This window comes from Palaemon carinicauda, chromosome 23 (assembly GCF_036898095.1).
Source record: "Palaemon carinicauda isolate YSFRI2023 chromosome 23, ASM3689809v2, whole genome shotgun sequence".
NCBI classification, from domain to species: domain Eukaryota; kingdom Metazoa; phylum Arthropoda; class Malacostraca; order Decapoda; family Palaemonidae; genus Palaemon; species Palaemon carinicauda.
The window spans coordinates 78,734,226-78,757,593 of NC_090747.1; the positions used below are offsets into that span (position 1 = coordinate 78,734,226).

General features: G+C 43.8%; 1 protein-coding gene across 2 annotated transcripts in view; it reads right to left on the bottom strand.

Annotated features, from left to right (window-relative positions):
- The window catches only part of LOC137617197 (cadherin EGF LAG seven-pass G-type receptor 2-like), a 581,094-nt gene extending 558,479 nt beyond the window's left edge, over nt 1-22,615 (bottom strand). The window contains exon 1 of one of the 2 annotated variants that reach the window (XM_068347094.1): nt 22,433-22,615. In XM_068347094.1, the coding sequence (XP_068203195.1) occupies nt 22,433-22,468 (36 nt within the window). In that variant the 5' untranslated portion in view covers nt 22,469-22,615. Of the gene's footprint in view, nt 1-21,090; nt 21,111-22,432 lie in introns of those variants that run through there. The other variant, XM_068347095.1, reaches the window with a different exon arrangement.
- Nucleotides 22,616-23,368: the final 753 nt, after the last annotated feature.

A 23,368-nucleotide genomic window follows, 5' to 3' on the forward strand; every position in this document is an offset into this window, starting at 1 on the left:
TACGATAATTTTGACACTAAAGGATATTGGTTGATAACTGTATTGATAAAATAAGTTATGCAATTTCATTATACTTTATGCACATGCCAAGAATATTAAAATTATGATAAATTCACCTGTTTTATTTAATGCCTCTCCAGTCATTTTCCATATCTTTTATTTATGTAAATTATTTCTATACATCTTGTTTGCCATGTCAAACATCTCCTCATACCCTTGAAACGGTTCAATTAACCTTTCATACATGGTGTAAACATCAAAATAACTAATTTCTATGACTCTATACTATGAGGAAAAGTCGGGGTTGTAGGCTACAGAACGAATGGGTACGATACAGGTCCTTATTCACACAAAACATCATCCACCCGTTGGTTGCGAAGGATGGCTAACGGCCGTCAAACCGGACGAGGTTTCTTGGAAAGGAAGTCCAAGGCCAATAGAATTTACAGGTCAACCCACGCGCAGCTTTCGCTCGGATAGCCGTTACAGTGAGCCCTCGTTTATCGCGGTAGATAGGTTCCAGACCCGACCGCGATAGGTGAAAATCCGCGAAGTAGTGACACCATATTTACGTATTTATTTAACATGTATATTCACACTTTTAAAACCTTCCCTTGTACGTAGTACTGTTAACAAACTACCCTTTAATGTACAGAACACTTAATGCATGTACTACAGTACCATAAACTAAAACAGGCACAAATATTAAAGGCGATTTTATATCATGCGTTTCCTAAACACGGCAAAAAGCACGATAAAAAATGGCAACCAATGTTTTGTTTACGTTTATCTGTGATCATAATGAAGAAACAAACGCATTTACACATCTGTGTATAGGTTAGTTTTTGCATCGATTATATTGATTATTCAGTACAGCATGTTGATTTTGTTATTACCAATGTTTTACTTAATTTTTCTTAGGACTTCCAAATGAAATGTTTTTCTTTATGACGCCGCCTGAAACGACGGCGTCATAAAGTACGCTCAGTAAACAAACGAAGGCATTTAACGCGCATGATGAAAGTGATAAATAATGATATTACAGTGAAGGCTTTTAGAAAATATGTTATTTTTATAAGAAAATAAATTTTTGAATATACTTACCCGGTGATTATAATAGCTGCAACTCTGTTGCTCGACAGAAAACTCTAAGGTAAAATTCGCCAGCGATCGCTACACAGGTTGCGGGTGTGCCCAACAGCGCCATCTGTCGTCCAGATACCCAGTACTCAATGTAAACAAAGAACTCAATTTTCTCCTCGTCCCACTGCGTCTCTATTGGGGAGGAAGGGAGGGTCCTTTAATTTATAATCACCGGGTAAGTATATTCAAAAATTTATTTTATTATAAAAATAACATTTTTCAATATTTAACTTAGCCGGTGATTATAATAGCTGATTCACACCCAGGGGGGTGGGTAGAGACCAGCAAAATATGTTTACATTATTATGAGCTAAGAATTTTTATTTCATTTTAGAAGTTATCAAAATAACAAAAACAAAATAAATAGGTACCTGGTAAGGAAGTCGACTTGAACAATTACTCTGCCTTTTTAAGTACGTCTTCCTTACAGAGCCTCGCGATCCTCTTAGGATGCTGATCGACCCCTAGGATCTGAAGTATCAAGGGTTGCAACCCATACAACAGGACCTCATCAAAACCCCTAATCTAGGCGCTTCTCAAGAAATGACTTTGACCACCCGCCAAATCAACCAGGATGCGAAAGGCTTCTTAGCCTTCTGGACAACCCAAAAACAAGAATAAAAACATTTCAAGAGAAAGATTAAAAAGGTTATGGAATTAGGGAATTGTAGTGGTTGAGCCCTCACCCACTACTGCACTCGCTGCTACGAATGGTCCCAGTGTGTAGCAGTTCTTGTAAAGAGACTGGACATCTTTCAAGTAAAATGACGCGAACACTGACTTGCTTCTCCAATAGGTTGCGTCCATTATACTTTGCAGAGATATATTTTGCTTAAAGGCCACGGAAGTTGTTACAGCTCTAACTTCGTGCGTCTTCACCTTAAGCAAAGTTCGGTCTTCCTCACTCAGATGTGAATGAGCTTCTCGTATTAACAATCTGATAAAGTCTGACCAAGCATTCTTTGACAAAGGCAAGGATGGTTTCTTAACTGAAAACCATAAAGCTTCAGATTGGCCTTGTAAAGGTTTAGTACGCTTTAAATAGAACTTAAGAGCTCTAACAGGGCATAAGACTCTTTCTAGTTCATTGCCTACGATCTCCGATAAGCTGGGGATATCGAAAGATTTAGGCCAAGGCCGAGAAGGCAGTTCATTTTTGGCTAGAAAACCAAGTTGTAGCGAACAAGTGGCTTTTTCTGACGAAAATCCTATGTTCTTGCTGAAGGCATGAATCTCACTGACTCTTTTAGCCGAGGCTAAGTATACCAGGAAAAGAGTCTTAAGAGTGAGATCTTTCAGGGAGGCTGATTGTAACGGCTCCAACCTGTCTGATATGAAGAATCTTAGTACCACGTCTAAATTCCATCCAGGGGTAGCCAAACGACGCTCCTTGGTGGTCTCAAAAGACTTAAGGAGGTCTTGCAGATCTTTATGTTTGGAAAGATCTAAGCCTCTATGCCGGAAGACCGATGCCAACATGCTTCTGTAGCCCTTGATAGTGGGAGCTGAAAGGGATCGTCCTTTTCTCAGGTATAAGAGAAAAACAGCTATTTGAGCTACAGAGGTACTGGTCGAGGATACAGAAACTGACTTGCACCAGTCTCGGAAGATTTCCCACTTTGATTGGTAGACTCTAATGGAAGAAGCTCTCCTTGCTCTAGCAATCGCACTGGCTGCTTCCTTCGAAAAGCCTCTAGCTCTCGAGAGTCTTTCGATAGTCTGAAGGCAGTCAGACAAAGAGCGTGGAGGCTTTGGAGTACCTTCTTTACGTGTGGCTGACGTAGAAGGTCTACCCTTAGAGGAAGACTACTGGGAACGTCTTCTAACCATCGAAGTATCTCGGTGAACCATTCTCTCGCGGGCCAGAGGGAAGCAACTAACGTCAACCTTGTCCCTTCGTGAGAGGCGAACTTCTGCAGTACCTTGTTGACAATCTTGAACGGTGGGAATGCGTAGAGATCCAGATGTGACCAATCTAGGAGGAAAGCATCTATATGTATTGCTGCTGGGTCCGGGACTGGAGAGCAATAGTTTGGAAGCCTCTTGGTCAGCGAGGTTGCAAAGAGATCTATGGATGGTTTTACCCCAAGTGGCCCAAAGTCTCTTGCACACATCCTTGTGGAGGGTCCATTCGGTTGGAATTACTTGCCCTTTCCGACTGAGACAATCTGCTATGACGTTCAAGTCGCCTTGGATGAACCTCGTTACTAGGGAGATGTCTTGACCTTTTGACCAGATGAGCAGGTCCCTTGTGATCTCGTACAACGTCAGTGAGTGGGTACCTCCTTGTTTGGAGATGTACGCCAAGGCCGTGGTGATGTCCGAGTTAACTTCCACCACTTTGCCTCGAAGGAGAGACTTGAAGCTTTTCAAGGCCAGATGTACTGCCAACAGCTCCTTGCAGTTGATATGCATGCTCCTCTGACTCGAGTTCCACAGTCCTGAGCATTCCCACGTCCGATGCGTCCGAGAAGAGAACGCGGTTGGGAGTCTGAACAGCCAGGGGAAGACCCTCTCTTAGGTTGATATTGTCCTTCCACCAAGTCAGACAAGACTTTATCTTTTCGGAAAACCGGGATCGAGACCGCTTCTAGCGTCTTGTCCTTTTTCCAGTGAAAAGCTAGATGGTATTGAAGAGGACGGAGGTGTAGTCTTCCTAGTGACACAAATTGTTCCACGGATGACAGCGTCCCTACCAGACTCATCCACAGCCTGACTGAGCAGCGTTCCTTCTTCAGCATCTTCTGGATGGATAGCAGGGCTTGATCTATTCTGGGGGCTGATCGTCTTGCTGTTCAGCAACGTCCTCATCAGAGGGTTCCTCATCCGAAAACTGATGAGGAAACGGCAACGGAGTGGGCAACGTCTGGCTCGCTGAGTCCGGTCGCACTGGTGGATGCGTGACGGAGCCGGACGCAATATCATGGAACTGCTGCACAGTCCGTGAACTGTCAACAACCATGGGTGCGCGAGGAAGCACAGCGTCAACCCGAGACTGTCTAGACCGTCTGGGTTGTGCAGTCAACACCCTACCGGGTTGCTGAGGTTGACGCACTGCGTCAAAACAAGTCACCTCTGCTGGTTGTTGAACGTCCTGAACGTCAACAACCACCTCCGAGCGTCGCTTAACGTCAACGTGCGGCTGGCAACCCACACTGGGTCGCATCGGTGGAGGAACCACCTCAACTGGCAGACGCGAGTAGGTTACCTCAGCGTCAACATGGCGCACAACCGACCGGTTGGAAGGTTGTTGGCCAGAAGGTTCGGTAGCAACCTTCTCCGCATTAAAGTCTATCAAGGACGCAAGCTTGTACTGAATGTCTTGCAGCAAAGCCCATTTAGGGTCTACGGGAGCAGGTGTGGCAACAGACGGGGTTAGCGACTGAGGCGGTACCGTTTACCATCCCTGAAAGCCTTGTTATGCGTGACATAATTGTACAGCAAAACTTCAAAGGCTCGAAAACAGCTGTGAAGTTGACCTGTAAACAACTTGGAGCGTCTCCTGGCCAGGCGCCAGGGAGAGTCTACGAGAATTGAGAAGTCTATCTGGGCAGAGGCATGAACTCCCAAGCCGAGAACTTCTCTCGTGTCATATCAGACTCTCGCTCTATAAACCAGTTTAAAAGAAGGGAAAGCAAAGGCTGTATCCCCCAAACTCCTCCTGGTGAAAAACCAGTCGCCTAGCCAACGTAAAGCTCTCTAGGAGAGCGAGAGAGCACTAGCTTAAAAACAACGGCTTCGAAGTAGCTAGGCCTAGTGTAAGCTCTGACGTTTAGGCGAACGAGGAGCAGCAGTTACAAAAAGATCCGGACAAAGATCCTTAAAAAAATCATCATGATTTAATTAAAGTCCATAGGAGGCTAAGCAGCTTTAGGCTCCTCTCCATCTGACAGAGTCCTCAAGGGAATATCAGTAGGAGGGGGAACAGCAACTTCCTCATCTACAGGAACCTTGTCCGATAAAAGCTGAGTCTCAAGCAAGGGAGAGACCTACCGTGGTGGCAATGCTTTACAAGCAGAGTCCACACTCACTGGTGCATTAGTAGCGGACCAGAACGCAACGTCATGTAACTGCTTGACAGTCTGTGAACTGTCAACAACTGAACTGTCAACCACAACAGGTGCGTGAGGACGCCCAGCGTCCACTCGAGACTGCTTTGACTGCCTAGACTGAGCAGTCAAAACAACTCTAGAATGCGGAGGTTGACGCACAGCGTCAAAACAAGTCAACTCCGATTGTTAGTGAACGTCTTGAACGTCAAAAGGAGCCTCAGCAAGTGGCCTAACGTCCAAATGCGGCTGAAAAACCACACGAGACCGCATCGAGTGTGGTTCTAAACAACCTGACTGACGTGACTAAGCTACGCCAACGTCAACAGTAAGCACAAAGGAACGTTAGGCTGGCTGAAAGCCAGGATATCGATGAGATAAACGGCTAGACTCAACGGACTAATCGGCAGAATAGTCTTCCATAAGGGAGGCAAGCATATACTGCATGTCTTGCCATACAACCCATTAAGGATCAACGGAAATGGTTGTGGTAAGAGACGAGGGTAACGTCTGAGACCGCAACACTTTGCCTACAAAAAAAAGACTCTCGGAGTCTGTGTTACGCTTTTGTTAGGCGGCGAGCAGTTATCCGATGACTGCATAGGGTCAGAGCTGTCCTAATGGTTGTAACCAGGACGCTGGACCTGTCCTGAAAGGACTGACTTTCGCTTAAGGGCTTCGAAACCTTGTGACAGGTTTCTTATGCGAAAAGCCTTCGGATGACGAGGAGAAACAACGTCTCTCTCGTCTTATGGTAGGGGAGATCTTGGTAAGATACACCCGATACCATAGAGGGAAAACGTCTGTTCGTTGGTCAAGGCCTCTCGAACCCATAAGTCGTTTGACATTACTTCTCCCCTGGGCTTGGGAGCATGTAAGAGGTCCCGGACTAGGTGAACGACAGGCACGAACAGACGAACCCTCGGACGCAACACTGTAACACTTTGCGCATATCACTTTATCACTTCGATTTTCTGTTTTGCACTTATTTCACTGAAATTTTTACTGATTTCTACCTGAAACACGCAATTCTACCCTTCATTAAAAGGTAGTAATTGCGAAATCAGTCGTATAATGCAAGCTCATTAATACCAGCAAAAAACAGAAAACATATTTAAAGATAAAAAAATCAGTGGCTGGGAAAGAGACTAAACACTAGTTCATATAACTACGTTTTCAATCTCTCACCGCACATAGCCTGGGGACGAGAATAAAAAACTAAAACGTTTTATCCTTCCTCCCCGTACAGCGACTAGGGACGAGAGTAACACGAGAACAACGTTACCCGCTTGAACGGAACGTTTTCTCTCCTCTATCTCCCTCCGTCTCTATCTCTCTCTCTCTTTCTCTCTTGATTTCGCACCTAAGAGAAGAGCCCAATTATATCTCGTCAAAAAAAACATGTTATTTGACTAAAGGAAAAAACTGAAAGGTTTTTCAAATAAAAAGTTCCTTTAAAATAGAATTTAAAACATTTAAGCTAAGAAAGAATGAACAAAACGTCAGAATCGATTTACTCTTACTGCAAAGTGAAACCGTGATACACTCTCTCTCTATCGTAACGATAGAGCGCATGTTGAACGTCCTGAACGTCAACAACTGCGTAGCATAAATAAACTAAACGTTAGTTCATCTTTGAAAACAGTACGAAGACTATCAAAGAAATTCTTTCATAAAATATTACATTTAAAAAGTTTTAAATCCTTAGCTCTTTAAAAGCTAATTACGATATAACGGGCTCAACGTTGATTAACTTCGGTTTCCAAGTTAGGACCGCCTACTCTCAGGAAAGGTCTATATAAACAAAACATTAAAATTATTTTTATATGTTTATAATAAATGGAAAGTTAATCGAAGAGGCCTAATAAAGGCGGAGAGATATAAAATATATAGAGGAAAATCTATAACGTGATATAATTACTAAAAGCCTAAACACACTTCCGCTAAGGGAAGGGACGGCCATTTAAAAGTGAAAGAAAGTCCATACTCTCTTTGTCACCATAATTAAATCTATCCAAAACGAGTTCAAGATTTAAGATGAAGATAAAACACCTGCATAGCGAAAGCTCAAAACTAGAATAGTGTACTTCACCAATTAGTTGTGAAAACAAATCCAGTTTAGCAACAGCGAATAAGCACATCTTGTCGGGAGCACGACAGAGAGAAAATTGAGTTCTTTGTTTACATTGAGTACTGGGTATCTGGACGACAGATGGCGCTGTTGGGCACACCCGCAACCTGTGTAGCGATCGCTGGCGAATTTTACCATAGAGTTTTCTGTCGAGCAACAGAGTTGCAGCTATTATAATCACCGGCTAAGTTAAATATTGAAAAATGTTATTACAAATATTATTTACCGTATCTATATAAAATCATACATACGTAGCAAAGCAGGAAAACAATTTACGAGAGAGAGAGAGAGAGAGAGAGAGAGAGAGAGAGTTGTTTTACGTACGTAAATGTAAATTTTAAACAAAAAAAAATAGCCCCATTTCATATAAAATATGACAAATTCGAAGATATGTATTTTTCCTAACCATACAAACCTTAGCTATTTACATTGGGTTTACCTTTTAGCGCAGCTGAAATGGCGAGCCATTAGAATTTAACGAGGGTGTATTACCCCCGCACTAGTTAGCGGGGGGTAGGGGTGTGGTAGCTAGCTACCCCTCCCCCCCCTCACACACAGATGAAAGCTCACTTTCACTTAGAGGTAGGACTTGTCTTGGGGGACAGGGCTGGCGGGTAAATATGTGTAAATAGCTAAGGTTTGTATGGTTAGGAAAAATACAAATTATCTTCGAATTTGTCATTTGTTCCGTAACCGAAATACAAACCACGCTATTTACATTGGGTGACTTACCCCTTAGGTAGGGTGGAAAGTCCCCAGCCATACTGGCTTTGGCTTTACCTGGGGACTCAGAATCCGAGTGAGTCGCACTCGAGAAAAGGAGTCCCTGCACCACACAAGTTCCTTGCTCCGCAAGGAACCGTGTGGCCTACATAAGCTTGTGTGTGAAGGAAGAAGTGTGACCCGTCCTAGGCAGTTGACCTGGAGTTCCAGAAGGAACTCTGGGTTAGGACGTTCCCAATACCACCTCGTCAGGGTATGGGGGACGCGACAGTATTGACTCAATACTCGGAACACAAGGAAGCATGGTTTACCTGCAGAGGTTCGAGGTCAGCTATGCAGAGACCAGGATGCTGCTTCCCCGTAGAGGGGATAATGAAGAAAGAAATAAGGGCCAGACATACTTCTTTCGTTCATGCAGACTAAAACCTGATAACAATGCCCTCAACCTTCTGCTACCTGTCCAAAAAGGAGCCTGAGGTTAAACCAGCTGTTGTGTAGCCACCACAGTGATAGAAAACGTATCGAGACTCCTGTGGGTCACGCCCTGCAGGAAGCGGGCTGCGAAGGTCATTAGACGCTTCCAGACTCCAGCTTGTAGCACCTGCGTCACAGAGTAGTATTACTCGAAGGCGAGGGACGTTGCGATGTATCCAACATCGTGCTGTAGGGCGACGTGACGGGGGAGGGTCTGGAGACAGGTCGAGATGAATGTCCTTGAGTCCGGGCTGAAGAGGTATACTGGTGACTCTCCCCCCATGTCCTCCTTGTGCTCCCAAATCGGCTGCAACTGAGGACAAACTGCAGCTGTTCCCAGCGCTAACCTCTCGATTCCTTTACTGGCAAGAAAGAGAAGGTCTTGGGACATCAGATACAGAATGGAGACTCGAAATCTTGAATGAATCGGACCGAAGGGCCGGGACCCCCAGATTCTGAGTCTAGCCAACAACTCAGGAGCGAGCCTGAATGTTGCCTTCCCCTCTTCCTTAGAAAAGGGGGAGTAGTAAGAGACCAAGAAGATTGCTTACACACTGGCCGTGGCCAGAGTGAGCAGAAGACCCAAGGCGGAATACAATCCGAGGCCTGTCGTAAAGGGTCTTGAGAAGATCTCTTAAAGGACTAAAAGTCCGAGCCATGCTCCAAGTTGGAGGTCTTCCTCCGACTAGGGCAGGGACGATCGTAGCTTCGCATGAGCGAGGATAGATCCAGCGGGCAGGAAAAAGTTATTCCTTTAAGCCTGAAGGTCAGGGAAAGGCTGAGCGACAGGCTTCATTGCCGAGAGCGGAAAGGAGTTTCCTCCCGCCGAAAGGCAATAAGACCGTTATTGCTGGAGAAGAGGCCTCAAGGGAAGAGGTATATCTCCCACGGCACCAACCACCTTAGACTCTTCACTTTGCCTGGGAGACCCCTGTGGATGACCATCGCAGATGACGCGACCTCCGTACCGCGACTGTAGCGGGTTGTCTCTTCTTGAGGAGGAAGCGTAGTGTCTAAAGGTATGAAGCCGAAGCGACGTCCCGGTTCGGGAGAGATGTCGCAGTGTGGTTGCTTGAGTAGTCTGCGCCGTGGGAGAAGCTCTCCCGGGAGTTCCGTCAGGGGAAGCAGAGGGTCCAGAAACCGTTCTGCGCATAGTACCAGTGGAGCTCTCCCATTGAAAGGTTGACAGACAACCTGGTCTTGTTGAGACCCATTGTCCACAGACAAAAAGGAGGGAAGACGCAGGCGTCGAAGTTGTCCCACCATCACCGGAATGCATCTTGCCAGAGTCTCGGGGTCTGAGACTGGGGGAAAGAATAGCGGAAGCTTGAGGTTCCAAGCTGTCGCGATCAGGTCCCCCAGACCAGCATTTGCTGGTTACCCAAGGTCAAAGACCCCAGGTACACTCTCTCTACGAGGCTCTGCGAGTCTGAGAGAACATTCCCCTGCCTGGAATGAGAGAGCCGATGGTGGTATTGAGAGAATCTCAATCATCCCGGTATCTCTACTGCAAGATGTGAAGGTGTGAAAATGCGTCCCCTGCTGGTTAGAATACGCCAGAATCATGAAGTCGACGCGCAACGGGGCGACTCGGCAGGAGCTGTAGGATCCTTAGAGGGGCCAGACTAAGGCCCCTAAGCCTGCCTGAATGATGGAGAGGTATCCTTCAGGTCTTGACCATAGGCCTGGACCGGAACATGCCCCCCCCCCCCTTTCCTTTGACGAGTCCGAGAACCGCATCAAGAATGTGGGGAAAGGACGAGAATATCCACTACCATCAAGAGGCTCCATAGGTCAACACCCATTGCAGGTCTAATAGTTCCGCTGGTCCCATAGGGCCAGGGAGTCCGGTTAAACATTGCCTGAAGCCACCGGAACTTGGATCGCCCCACATGGAACTTATCCTGAGGCGACCGTTCGGACTATAGACGGGTCAATGAGGAAAGGAGAACTAGTAAACGTTCCAAGGTAGGGCTGAAAGCTCTGATTGACTGAGAACAGGTACTGCGACTCTCCTCAGTCTTGCCACAGTCAACCGAAAGGAAGGCTCGGAGGATGTGGTAACAGAATCTGGCGTCCCCAGGTGGCCACCCATCCAAGTACCGACGTTGCTTAACCTCGCTGGACGGACGAGAAGCGGGGTTTCCAACGTGGTAAGGCCGTTGACTCAATATCATGGCCAGATACTCCAGATGTTGAGGCAGAGGAAGAGAAGGCTCCAAGCAAAATACCATGAGCCCACACTCATGGTAAGCATCCGGAAGCTTGTCCTGGCGCTGAAGAAGGTCGAACCCGAGCCTACCGGAGTTGACCAGCCCTCCAAACAGCAGAGGAGGCGGAAGCCTGCACCTGAGCGGCCAAGAGGAAGGCAGGGAGAGTTCTCTGGGGAAACAAACCTGCTATGCCACGGCGGAATAGCCACACTGCATCATAAGCAGGAATACTTGCAGTCTAGGCTGAATTCGACGAGCACCCTGGAATATGGATGGAATGGAAACTGAAAGTACCCGTCCTTCCGATCCAGGGTTTAAGGAGTCCTGTCGCCTCGTTACCAGTCTGATCGATTCTGCTGGTCTACGCTGGCCGAAGTTTGTTCGACAAACTTGATCAGGGCTGAGAGGTCCGACTACGGACATTCCCTCTCAGATCCTTCCTTACAAGAAAGGATCGACTGAGGGGGCCGGGGGTGAAGCCGTCGATGATCCTAAGGAAGACCTTCGCCTAAGGTATGGATCATTCTGCCCAACCGGGCAACTCTGCTGACGCTATGGCATAGAGGTTCAGAGACACTGAATTCGCTGACAGAGACGGCAGGCGCGATATCCTTGGCTAATCACAGAGATTGTGCGGGAATGGGCATCGGGAAGCTGTCATTCGGATGAGTAACCTTAACCCTGGATAGGTACGCTCCTCGGACACCCCTTTAAGGGTATACTCGGACGCGAACGACCCCGACGCCAAAAAAAATTCTTGAAAAATCAGTTTTTGCAGTAACCTCCTTTTTTCTTTTGCCAAAAAAAACTTCAATGAATGCTTAAAACAACTGTATAGATAAATACTACTCATCTGCAGAAAAACTATTTATTATAAATATTTTAAAAAATTAAGTAGAAAAAAAAAAGACCTGACATAAAAATTCATAAAAAAAAAGTTTATACATATATACACAAATCCTTTTAGGAATTGATTCTTGAATGTTTAGGACACATCTTGATGTATTTTGGATGAAGTCAGACCCATGGAGGTGAAGATCTGAAATGAGAAAAAAAGGGTAACTTTTTTTGGCCAAAAAAATTTGTCCAAATTTCATGAATTTTTTTGGGTACCCAAATGAAATAGGAAGTGGCTAATTTTTTTAGGGAATAAACATATGTTATCCTAAAATAGAAATATGTAAAAAAAATCTTCATTATTTTGTAAATTACATTTATATCAGGGGCCATATCTAAAGGTAATTTTTTGAGTACTTAGAAATTCCGTAAAAAAATACATATATTTAATATATAATATGATATTTATGCAGGTAAAAATATACCAAAATATCACAAATTCTATAGGGAACAAGAATATATATAGATAGGGCAGCTTACGCTTCGGATATGTCCACAAAATGGCCGCCAACCACACTGACTCAGACTCCCTAATCTGCCACTTGAAATGTAGGAAGGGTATGTCAATTTCAAGGTGTTATTTACTAATCTAATTATTATTGGATATGCATAAAAATTGTATGGTGGGTTGCTGGATAATTGTCGATTATTTTACGACTATAAAATTAAAATTCTGACCCAAAAAATTTTTTTTGAAGGGAAATAAAATCGAAAAAAAAAATGTAAAACAATATTTTAGCTAAAAAAATTTGATGATATTCAATCAAAAAAAAAGTAAACAAAATTTTCCGACAAATAAACATCTAGAGGAATCATTACTCTGTGATAGTTCCTTAGTACGTAGTAATTTTGAAAGAATTGGGAAAAAACGAAAAAATGGCAATCACCGGAAAATCGAACACATACCTATATATACGCCATATCTGGCTAAAAAAAAGATAGGCATGGGTAGCCAGATCATCTAGAAACACTTTCCAACACTATAAAAATATAAGTTTTGCGACACTAATTGCCAATTCCTTACGGTAACATGACTAAGCAAAAAAATGCAAAACAAATAAAAAGGGGCACTCGCGGAAAAATGGCTAATATTCTAATATACGGCATTTCAGAAAAAAAAAATTCAGCCATGTGCTAGGCAAACCATCAAGGCACATTTTCCGACAAATAAACATCTAAATGAATAATTACTCTGTGATAGTTCCTTAGTACGTAGTAATTTTGAAAGAAATGGGAAAAAACGAAAAAATGGCAATCACAGGAAAATCGAACACATACCTATATATACGCCATATCTGGCTAAAAAAAGAAGATAGGCATGGGTAGCCAGATCATCTAGAAACACTTTCCAACACTATAAAATTATAAGTTTTGCGACACTACTTGCCAATTCCTTACGGTAACATGACTAAGCAAAAAAAATGCAAAACAAATAAAAAGGGGCACTCGTGGAAAAATGGCCATTCTAATATACGGCATTTCAGAAAAAAAAAATTTCAGCCACGTGCTAGGCAAACCATCAAGGCATATTTTCCGACAAATAAACATCTAAATGAATAATTACTCTGTGATAGTTCCTTAGTACGTAGTAATTTTGAAAGAAATGGGAAAAAACGAAAAAATGGCAATCACAGGAAAATCGAACACATACTTATATATACGCCATATCTGGCTAAAAAAAAAATAGGCATGGGTAGCCAGATCATCTAGAAACACTTTCCAACACTATAAAAATATAAGTTTTGCGACACTACTTGCCAATTCCTTACGGTAACATGACTAAGCAAAAAAATGTAAAACAAATAATAAGGGGCACTCGCGGAAAAATGCCCAACATTCTAATATACGGCATCTCAGATAAAAAAAAAAAAGACATGCACGTGTTAGCCCAACCATCAAGGCACACTTTCTAACACATAAACATGAAAAAAAAATCAATAATATACGGCAATTCCTTACTACGTAGTAAATTTTTACAAATATTGAAAAAAAACAGAAATTGGCAACCGCAGTTAAATACCCAATATACCAATAACTACGTCGTATCTGACAAAAACAAAATCACGCATGGGTAGCCAGATCATATAGACACACTTTCCAACACTAAAAAAGCATAAGTTTTACGACACTATTTCGCAATATCTTACGGAAAAATGACTTGGCAAAAAAATGAAAAAAAATGAAAAAGGGACACTCGCGGTAAAATGGTCCTCGTGGTGATGAACGACATTTTAACTAAAAAAAAAAACATGCACATGGTAGCCAAACAATCCTCCAAGACTTTCCACAACTGATAACCTATACAAGTTGCACCATTCTACGACAATTTCATAATACGTAATAACTTTGATAATTATGCAAACTACCTTAGAAGGGTAAACTCGGACGCGAACGACCCCGACGCGTCTCAGAAATCGGGGAAGGAGTACAGCTACAGCAATGCACATCTGGACACTTCTAGAGCGTGTAGGGGAGACACCTCCTGCAGGTCGATCACCCACAAATTCAGTCACGGGGGTGAGTCACGTGAGAAAAACCTGTTTTTTTTTGACGCTCGGGGTCGCAAACGACCCATCGTACCTATCCAGGGTTAAGCATCCTCCCAGCGAAAAACCTGCAATCCTAGAGTTCGTGAACTCCTTTTAGGACTATGGCCCCCCGGGGGAGTCTCCCGTGCCATCTGTTCCTGACAGGAGGAAACTGCAATTGGACACCTTGTCCCAGTTGTCGTAGCCGATAACTTAGGCCGACGTGGTTGAAAGAAAAGGGCACTGGAGCCCTGCAGAGTCTGGAAGAAAGCGCCTTGGAGGAGTGAAACCGGAAGTCGATTTCCTCCGCACAGCAGCTGTCTAAGTCTCTGTCCTTGGGCACAAACAAACTCTTCTAAAGGATGGAAGGGTGTCTGAGGTCATCGACCTCCACAGATGAGACACCCGAAGGAAGCCCTCAGTCAGCGCGTCCAGATGGTACAACATCGAGCTTGTCCGCAAGTTAGATACTTAACGACGAAAGGCCAAGGTGCCTGAGCTCGAGAGGAGGAAAGTACCCCTGATCTTCCTTGAACCAAACCTCGGGCCGTAACCGAGGAGGGAAGGAACCTGGTAAGCTCCCAGAGGAAGAGGTAAGCAGTCACCCCTTGTCCGATGGAGAAATCTCGCACGGAAAGCCCCCCCGCCAAAAATCCTTCCAGGGAATGACGGGGATGGGCTAACCCAGGTTCAGGAAAGAGGAGTGTTGCTCAGATCTCCCTTAAGTTTCTCCTATTCTTGCAAGTGCCATGCTCTGCGTTTACGGGGTGAGGCCGTGTTCTGGAAATACGCTCCAGAAGAACTCGCCAGGCTGGCCAGGCTGCGAAAACCCCATTGGGAATCGTGGTCGCAATCGCCCTGGAGCTCGCGCGACGGAAATTCAAAGATTTTCGCGTGGACGAACGTGGAAGCGCCCATGTGCGGTAACACGAACGAAGGTGAGCGAAGGAGCGCAGAAGGAGGGCGAGCGTGGTAGGAAGGGCGAGAGCTGGTGGTCGGCGAGCGATAACCCATAGACGAGCAATGGATACAGCAAGAAATAAGCCGACGTTTGTGCGAAGAAACACTGTAGGTTCGCGTGACGGAACACCATCCGTCCGCGCGATGGAAAAACCGTTGGTTCGCGCGTGGGCGAACATTGGAGACCATGGGCGCGGACGCGCATGAGCGTAGACGTGCAGGCACGTGGACGTGTGGGCGCGCAGGCGAGAGGTCGCGCGGGCGCACAGGCGAACGGTCATGCGGGCGAGCGGGCGCGCAGGCAAGCGGTCGTGAGGGTGGGCAGGTGTATGAGAGTGAGTCCGAGGCGGCGAACGCAAGCGTTAGCGCGATGGCGAGGAAACGCGCTGACGCGTGGGCGAGGAAGACCGCTGGTGATATGGATCAACAAGCGATCGGTGGTGAGCTGGTGAGCGCTAACGCGCAGGTTGGCGATGGCGCGTTGTGTTATGCCGACGCGATGATCGAGCAGCATGCGCAGGTGAGCGATCGTGCGTTGGCGAGCAGTATGCGAAGGTGAGCGATCGCGAGCAGCATGTGCAGGAAGCCGATCGCACGATGGTGATCAGCATGCGCCGGGTCGCGCGATGGTGATCAGTATGCGCAGGGTCGCGCGATGGTGATCAGCATGCCAGGGTCGCGCGATGGCGATCAGCAGGCACAGGTCGGCGGTCGCGCGATGGCGAGCAGCATCTGCAGGTGGGCGATCGCGCGATGGCGAGCAGCATCTGCAGGTGGGCGATCGCGCGATGGTGAACAGCATACGCAGTTGAGGGTCGCGCGATGGTGATCAGCATGCGCAGGGTCGAGCGATGGCGATCAGCATCCGCAGTTGAGGGTCGCGCGATGGCGATCAGCATCCGCAGTTGAGGGTCGCGCGATGCCGATCAGCATCCGCAGCTGAGGGTCGCGCGATGGCGATCAGCATCCGCAGCTGAGGGTCGCGCGATGGCGATCAGCATCCGCAGTTGAGGGTCGCGCGATGGCGATCAGCATCCGCACCTGAGGGTCGCGCGATGGCGATCAGCATCCGCAGTTGAGGGTCGCGCGATGGCGATCAGCATCCGCAGTTAAGGGTCGCGCGATGGCGATCAGCATGCGCAGGTGAGCTTGTAGCTGGCGAACCAGGTTCCTTCAGAAGTGTTGGAGAACGTTGGCGTGCCGGCTGTAACACACGCGGGCGATCCGGAGATCGCTGAGAGACAGGTGATCGCTGGCGAGCTGATGATCGCTGGCGAGCTGATGATCGCTGACGAGCAGAAGGCTACGCGTGGAAGCCTGCGCAAAGAAGAAGAGTCCTTGACCCCGACCTGAACCGAAGTTCTAGATCGCGAGGGCGAACGTGGGCGCACAGGGCGCGTAACAGGAACCAACAGGAACCGCAGGGATGATCATCTTGAAAGCGCTGACGAACAGGAGAGCGCTGATGAGCAGAAGAGCGCCTGTGTGCTAACACTGAGCAGGAGCAGGAGAGAACACAGCAGAAGGGCACGCAGGGAAACCCTGACACGCAAGGGAAGAACCCCCGTGGGGGCAACCCTTTGCCCCGAAGGGATCGTTGTCCGCCGGGAGACTGATGTCCGTCGGAAGACCGCTGTCCGTCGGGAAGACCGCTGTCCGTCGGGAAGACCGTTGTCCGTCGGGAAGACCGTTGCCCGTCGGAAGACGAGATCAGACTGCTGTCCATCTGCACCAAGGCGGAAGATCAAGAAAAAGGAGTTGTAGGCTGCAAACGGAGATCCAAAAAGGCGCCTCAAGCACGACGAGGCGGACGGTGGGCCTTACGGCGAGGGAGGCCAACAGCAACAGAAGAAACCTCCGAAGAGGAGTCTCTATGAGTGTACTCTCTCGCGAACGAAAGAGAAACACTTCGTGGAAGAGACTGGTCAGCCAGTGACCTAAAAGGAGCAATCCTCCGAAGAGGAGCTCCTGCAGTTGCCCAGCCCCTTGAGCGAAACTGCAGGTGCGACCGCTCAGCACCAAGAGCATAGTCGCACGAAAAAAAGGCAAGAGAAGAAACCCCCAAAAGGGGAAAAACTCAAGCCTGGACAGGAAAAACTTCCCTCGGATGGAAAGTTACCCGCCCAAGGAGGCAAGCCTCCTGAGAGTTCTAAAATGAACTGGAGAGCTGTCCGTCGTCACGGGAGTACTTCCAGTAGAAGGAGACACGCCCCTGACGAAAATACAAGGGGGGAGGCAGCAACAGCCGAATCCCCAGGACTCAACCAGACAGCTCACACCGTTGCCATATTACAGAAACGAACTAGATCGGTAACTGTAAAAAAATAAAACAAATAATATTAGTACACATTCAATCCCCCGAGAAGGCTCCGAAGAGGAATCCCGAGGGAAAGGAACAAGAATTACACAACAGGCACGTGCCCTCACAACCACTTACACTCGCGGAAGGAGAGCTGTAACCAAAACAGAATTATAACAATTATAATTATGTAACTATGTAATTATGTAATTTAAAAATGAATGAACACTAAAGAAAGAACGAAAACCCCGAAAGGAATCGTTCTACAAGCTGAAAAACAAAAAACAACTACAATTAGATTCATAACTAATTGAAACAAACGTACGGCGTAGCAACCCCCCCACACGGAAAGGAAGCTACAAGGGCGTAGTAACACGTAGTAAAAGGGTGAACGACCTCAAGAGAGAGAGAGAGAAAGACATAAGTCAAACTCGATCGCCACCCATAAAATTACGCCGTGGTGGCCTAACTGCCGAGGCCTCCACGTAGATATCGTACACTACACACACAAATCTGAAAAGGAAACTTACTTATTTCTATACTCAAATATATATACAAACATGAAAACATGTTTACATATATATTGAGTAAATGAAAAGTAAGCGATTAAGTAAAGACAAAACAAACAATGGCTGCCAAGAGAGGACCAAGACAGAGACGTCTGTCACAGTCCGAGCCAAAAGTGAAAGTGAGTATTCACCTGTGTGTGAGATGGAGGAGGGGTAGCTAGCTACCACTCCCCTACCCCCCCGCTAACTAGCGCGGGGGTAATACACCCTCGTTAAATTCTAATGGCTCGCCATTTCAGCTACGCTAAATGGTAACCCCCTTTGTAAATAGCGTGGTTTGTATTTCGGTTACGGAACAAATTAAAATTGCGATAAACTCCCCTGATTATTTAATGCCTCTCCAGTCATTTTCCATATCTTTTATTTATGTAAATTATTTCTATACATCTTGTTTACCATGTCAAACATCTCCTCATATCCTTGAAAAAGTTCAATTAACCTCTAGTACATGGTGTCAACAACAAACTAACTAATTTCTATGACTCTATACTATGAGGAAAAGTCGGGGTTGTAGGCCACGAAACGAACGGGTACAATACAGGTCCTCGTTCACACAAAACATCATCCACGCGTTGGTTGGGACGGATGGCTAACGTCCGTCAAACCGGTCGAGGTTTCTTGGGAAGGAAGCCGAGCCGACTCGGACAGCTGACGTCCGAGAGCCGCCGTCTGCCTGACGGGTCGTGTGAACAGTTGCATTTGAATACACCTAAGAAACCTAGAAGCCGCTTAACCGCCGGCGAGCCTGTCGGAAAGAAAACGGGTCGTGTTAATCGGCCTTAAGAAAGCTAGACGCCGGTTAACCGACGGCCAGCCTGTCGGAAAGAAAACGGGTCGTGTGAATCGGCCTTTAATCCATCAGTCTCACCCTCCCGTGACCCACAAGTTTCGTCGATTTCTTCATAAAAGTAAGTCATTCCTCAATAGTCATTATGTGTTTTGTGACCGGGGTACTCCTAGGCCAGGTTAGGTGGGTTTGTTAGGTTCTGTACCCTTTTTGTACATTTTACATATTGTGTAATAGTTATATGGAAGAATTATTTAAAATACGTATGGAAATATCTAGTATTTCTACCGCTAGTAATGTCATCGTGTCGTGTCGTTAGTAACTCTGTGTACCATTCGTCCTCGTAGGTAGCACTGTGAATCATTGGTAACGTTGCTAATGTTATCGTTCTCAGTACAACGTTGAACAAGTGCTTATATTTAAATATTTTAACACAACATATATGTCAACAGTGATAATATTTAACCATTTTAACAGATAATATATGTTTTCCTGTAGGAAATATCGTGATTTAACCGGTTTTCACCTTCATTTCATCCGTAATAACATCAACCAATTCGTCAACTTAAAGTTAGTCGGATTGGTTGATCTGTTTGATTCCGGTTGAAATGAAGGTCAAATTCGGTTAACTCGCGTTATTTACTAAAGGAAAACATATGTTTTTTGTTAGGAATCACACGCCGTACTACAATACAAATTTATCCAAAAGTTAAATAATCACGTTTTGGCCTGTTTTCAACCATTTTTCCCACTGGTTATCTAGTGATTGTTTTGCATTTCTGACCATTATTATTGCTGCAATCACCCTTTTATGACATTTTCCCACCCAACATACCCCGGTTTCCCACTGGGGTCCCCCGTAATTGTCTTTACATAATGGGGTCCGAAAACTCATGAATGGGATAGCGAGTAGGAAAAATATATGGTTCATGTATTTGGCTAGAAATTAAGGTATCATATTTTATAACTACAATAATAACGTTTAAGCACTCGCTGCACCACGGTTATGCCTCCAAATTTACATCGACCATGGATATTCCAGCACCTAAACTGTAGTAAGTCACACCATCGACGTCAGAGACGGGTGACGGGTCTCGAATAGCTTAGAATTTGTCTACTCTAAACCAAAACAAGCGCTTTACTTTGTACTTGTACTTTGACGATAAGCTTTTGCAACGGCTCCTCTATTCTTTTCTTTATATGGTATTGTCGTTTGTCACTTGATGTCTTGTTTTATTATTTTTTCTTATTTTCCACAGTTCTTGGATAAGATTTTTTCTGCTTTCTATTTCTTTTTTTTTATCACAATTCTTGAAACAAAGAATGTCCGCTATTATTTCACGTTCATTTTCAATATATGGTTGATGTAATAGTGTGCAGTTATTTCTTGTTTCCTTGTAGGCTACATCTCGCAGTGTAATATAAAGTGTTCCAATGTTTCTTCTTCATGGCCACACATATATTTTGTATCTTTATTTTTGTATCTGCCTCTCCAATTTAGATCTAAAGTGTCTGTTCTTGCCTTTATCGACAGCTTAGTTTTTAACGTGTTATTAAACCAGTTAACTTCTATTTCTTTCTTATAATGCTTATATATTCTTAGTGTTTCTTTCTCTTCCATTTCCGACTTCCACATTTTGGTGTCTACATTTCTCACTTTCTCTTTCAATTTTGCAATATATGAATTTTCTATTTCTGACAGATTTACGTCTACTATTTGCATGTATTTCTTTATTTTCTTAGTAAATTTCGTCTCTTGGTCGTAGAACTGGTGTAGGAATATTTCTCTTAGCAGCTCATTACTTTGCCTGTCTAGAAGATGCTTCACAAAAAGGATTTTGTGTTTGATGTCTCTTCCCTTGGCTGAGGAAGCACCGATCTCCGACCTCACTGCGCTGCGAGCAGTGTATGTTAGTAGCTCTAGAATGGCATTGTATACTTGATTGTCAATATTTTGGAAATTCTTTAATTCCTCCTCTGTGTATTCTAGAATTTCTGCTTCGTGAAGAAAATATGGCATTGCAATTGATTTCCAGAAAGATTTTATTACAGGCGTTGGCAACTGTTGAGTATATCATATTAGCATAGTGTCACAAATAGCCCCCCAAGAGTCCCCAACAACAAAGGAGTACAAAACTTTGATTTATGTCGAGAGCGTGTGAGCACCCAGTCACCAATAATGAAAATTTAATTCGAACTTGAGCCAAAAGGACACAATAAAACGAGAAAAAAAGTATTAAACGAATAATTTCGTATCTCAAGTGTGTAACTATATGAAATGGTAAAAAGATCCCCTTAAAATTATATTGGCACTCACCATGATAATGTTAGGAGTTCCGAAACCTAGGTTGCTTCAAAAAGTTTCACATTACGAAAATTGTCTTCGTGGGAAACATTGGTTTGAAATTTAACATTTTGGAAATCAATTATTGGTTTGAAGAATGGAGCTGTAGTGTCTTTGTCAAGTAACTTTCCAAATGAGGTAAAGTAAAACAATCTATCAGTTTAAAATTAGATCTGTCGATTAATAGTGCCTTAAGAATGTGATTAGACACAGTTTTCCTTGAAATATGTATCTGCACTGAGCGTGATATTACACTGATTTTTTTTTCTTGTAGATCTTATCACTCAGTGTTTAGAGACGACAAGTCAAGCCGTGGATTCTGTAAATACTGAAAGTCACTGTAACATTATAGCTGTCGGAGCAAAAAAAAAAAATATGAACATAAATTTCAAGAGAAGTGGTTGCTTGACAGAATATTTACGTCATAGGTTTGCATAAGTAAAAATTCAGAAACTAAGGCCTTCCCCAACGCGTGTAATTTTGAAAAAAAAAACAGAAAGTGTGACACTACTCGAGAGGCACAGCAAAAGAAAAAAAAAATTTAAAAAATTCCAATCCCAAGACATATCGAAGAAAGTAACATAATTTTTCAACCATCAGTGTCATCAAAGTTTGATAAACAGGTTGCTGCAGCATATTTAAATCTCTGTGCGTTTGTTGCAGAGTACATCTTATCAATTGATATTATGCATCACTTGCCAGGACTTTTAGCAAATGCAGCTCCTGACCCAAAAACTGTAAGTTCAATGAAGTGAGAAAGAAGGAAGACAACGTTTGTTTTCCGGGAAGTGATGAACACAACCTACTTTAAAGATCGTATATATATATATATATATATATATATATATATATATATATATATATATATATATATATATATATATATATATATATATATATATATATATATATATATATATATATATTATCTAATTGCTACATACTTATCTAGATGGCTAATATGAAAGGATTTTATCAAAGGTTTTTCAGTTCCGATCTATTATTATTCCCCTGGTTTTTATATCTTAAATTTCCACTTCGTGCCTATCCTACATCATTATTCTTATTTTAGTTAAATCTTAGCTAACTCCATCTCTAACCAAACACTTCCTTATTGCCTCTGGTTAATATATCACTATGAAATAGATATATTTGTTCTTTGTAGTTTAATAGTTTCTACGGGGTTACTGGTTTCAAAAGTAAAGCAGATGATTTGTGCAGCATAATCAATCAAAATAATCTTTGAAGAGATATTTCTTCAATCATTCCAGAGACAGAACTAATATGTAAAAATTCAAAACAGAAATTCACTTACCAAAACTAAATATTTCATCTTGCCTGCGATATTCATGAGAGCTTTTGTAAAACTCAAAATGCTATTTCCAGAAAACTATGATTTATTTTCAACTCTGAAGCTACATAGTCACTAGAAACTCTGGCGATATCACAAACAATCTATTATTGCAGAGTGCACAAGCAGCTGACCCTGTTAGCTCAGGGGTGGATAAAGAACTGATAAAGAACTAGACCATGATAAGGATAAGGAGACGTGATAACATTTTTACATTATGATTTGATGATATGAAATACGCCACACCTCCTTTTCCTCAAATGGCGACGTCATAATAGATTGTTAATAATACCAGGGATTATTTGAAGCTATTGACTCGTTCAGATGAAGTTATGTTGTGCTGTTAAGCAGAGGATTCCATATATGTGTAGGCTTACACACAGATGTGTATGCATATTTTGTATTCACTTGTATACATACGGATGTGTGTGTGTATATATATATATATATATATATATATATATATATATATATATATATATATATATATATATATATATATATATATATATATACTTGTATATACATGCATATTCATATATACATACTCACACATATACAGTATATAGGTGTAGCAGTGGGTGTCCACCTCCATGGGGTCCTCCTATCCTAAGTTGACTGCAGTAATGGAAGATAACAAAGAGAAAAATATACAATAAGTTTTTATCGGTTTCCAAAAGTCCAGGAAATTAATTCAACAGAAACAAATGCACGTATGCCATATCAAATGCTGCTGCGAGTCGCGTTTGTTACCTGTACTTTAACCCATCGGATTTTCCTGTAGTTTGAAAAAGTAGTCCCAACAAATTTTGTGAAACTGAAGCCATCTATCCCTTCAACTTTGAATCTATTATTTATCAAAATTAAATTCAATTCTTAAATTACTTCAACATATACCAT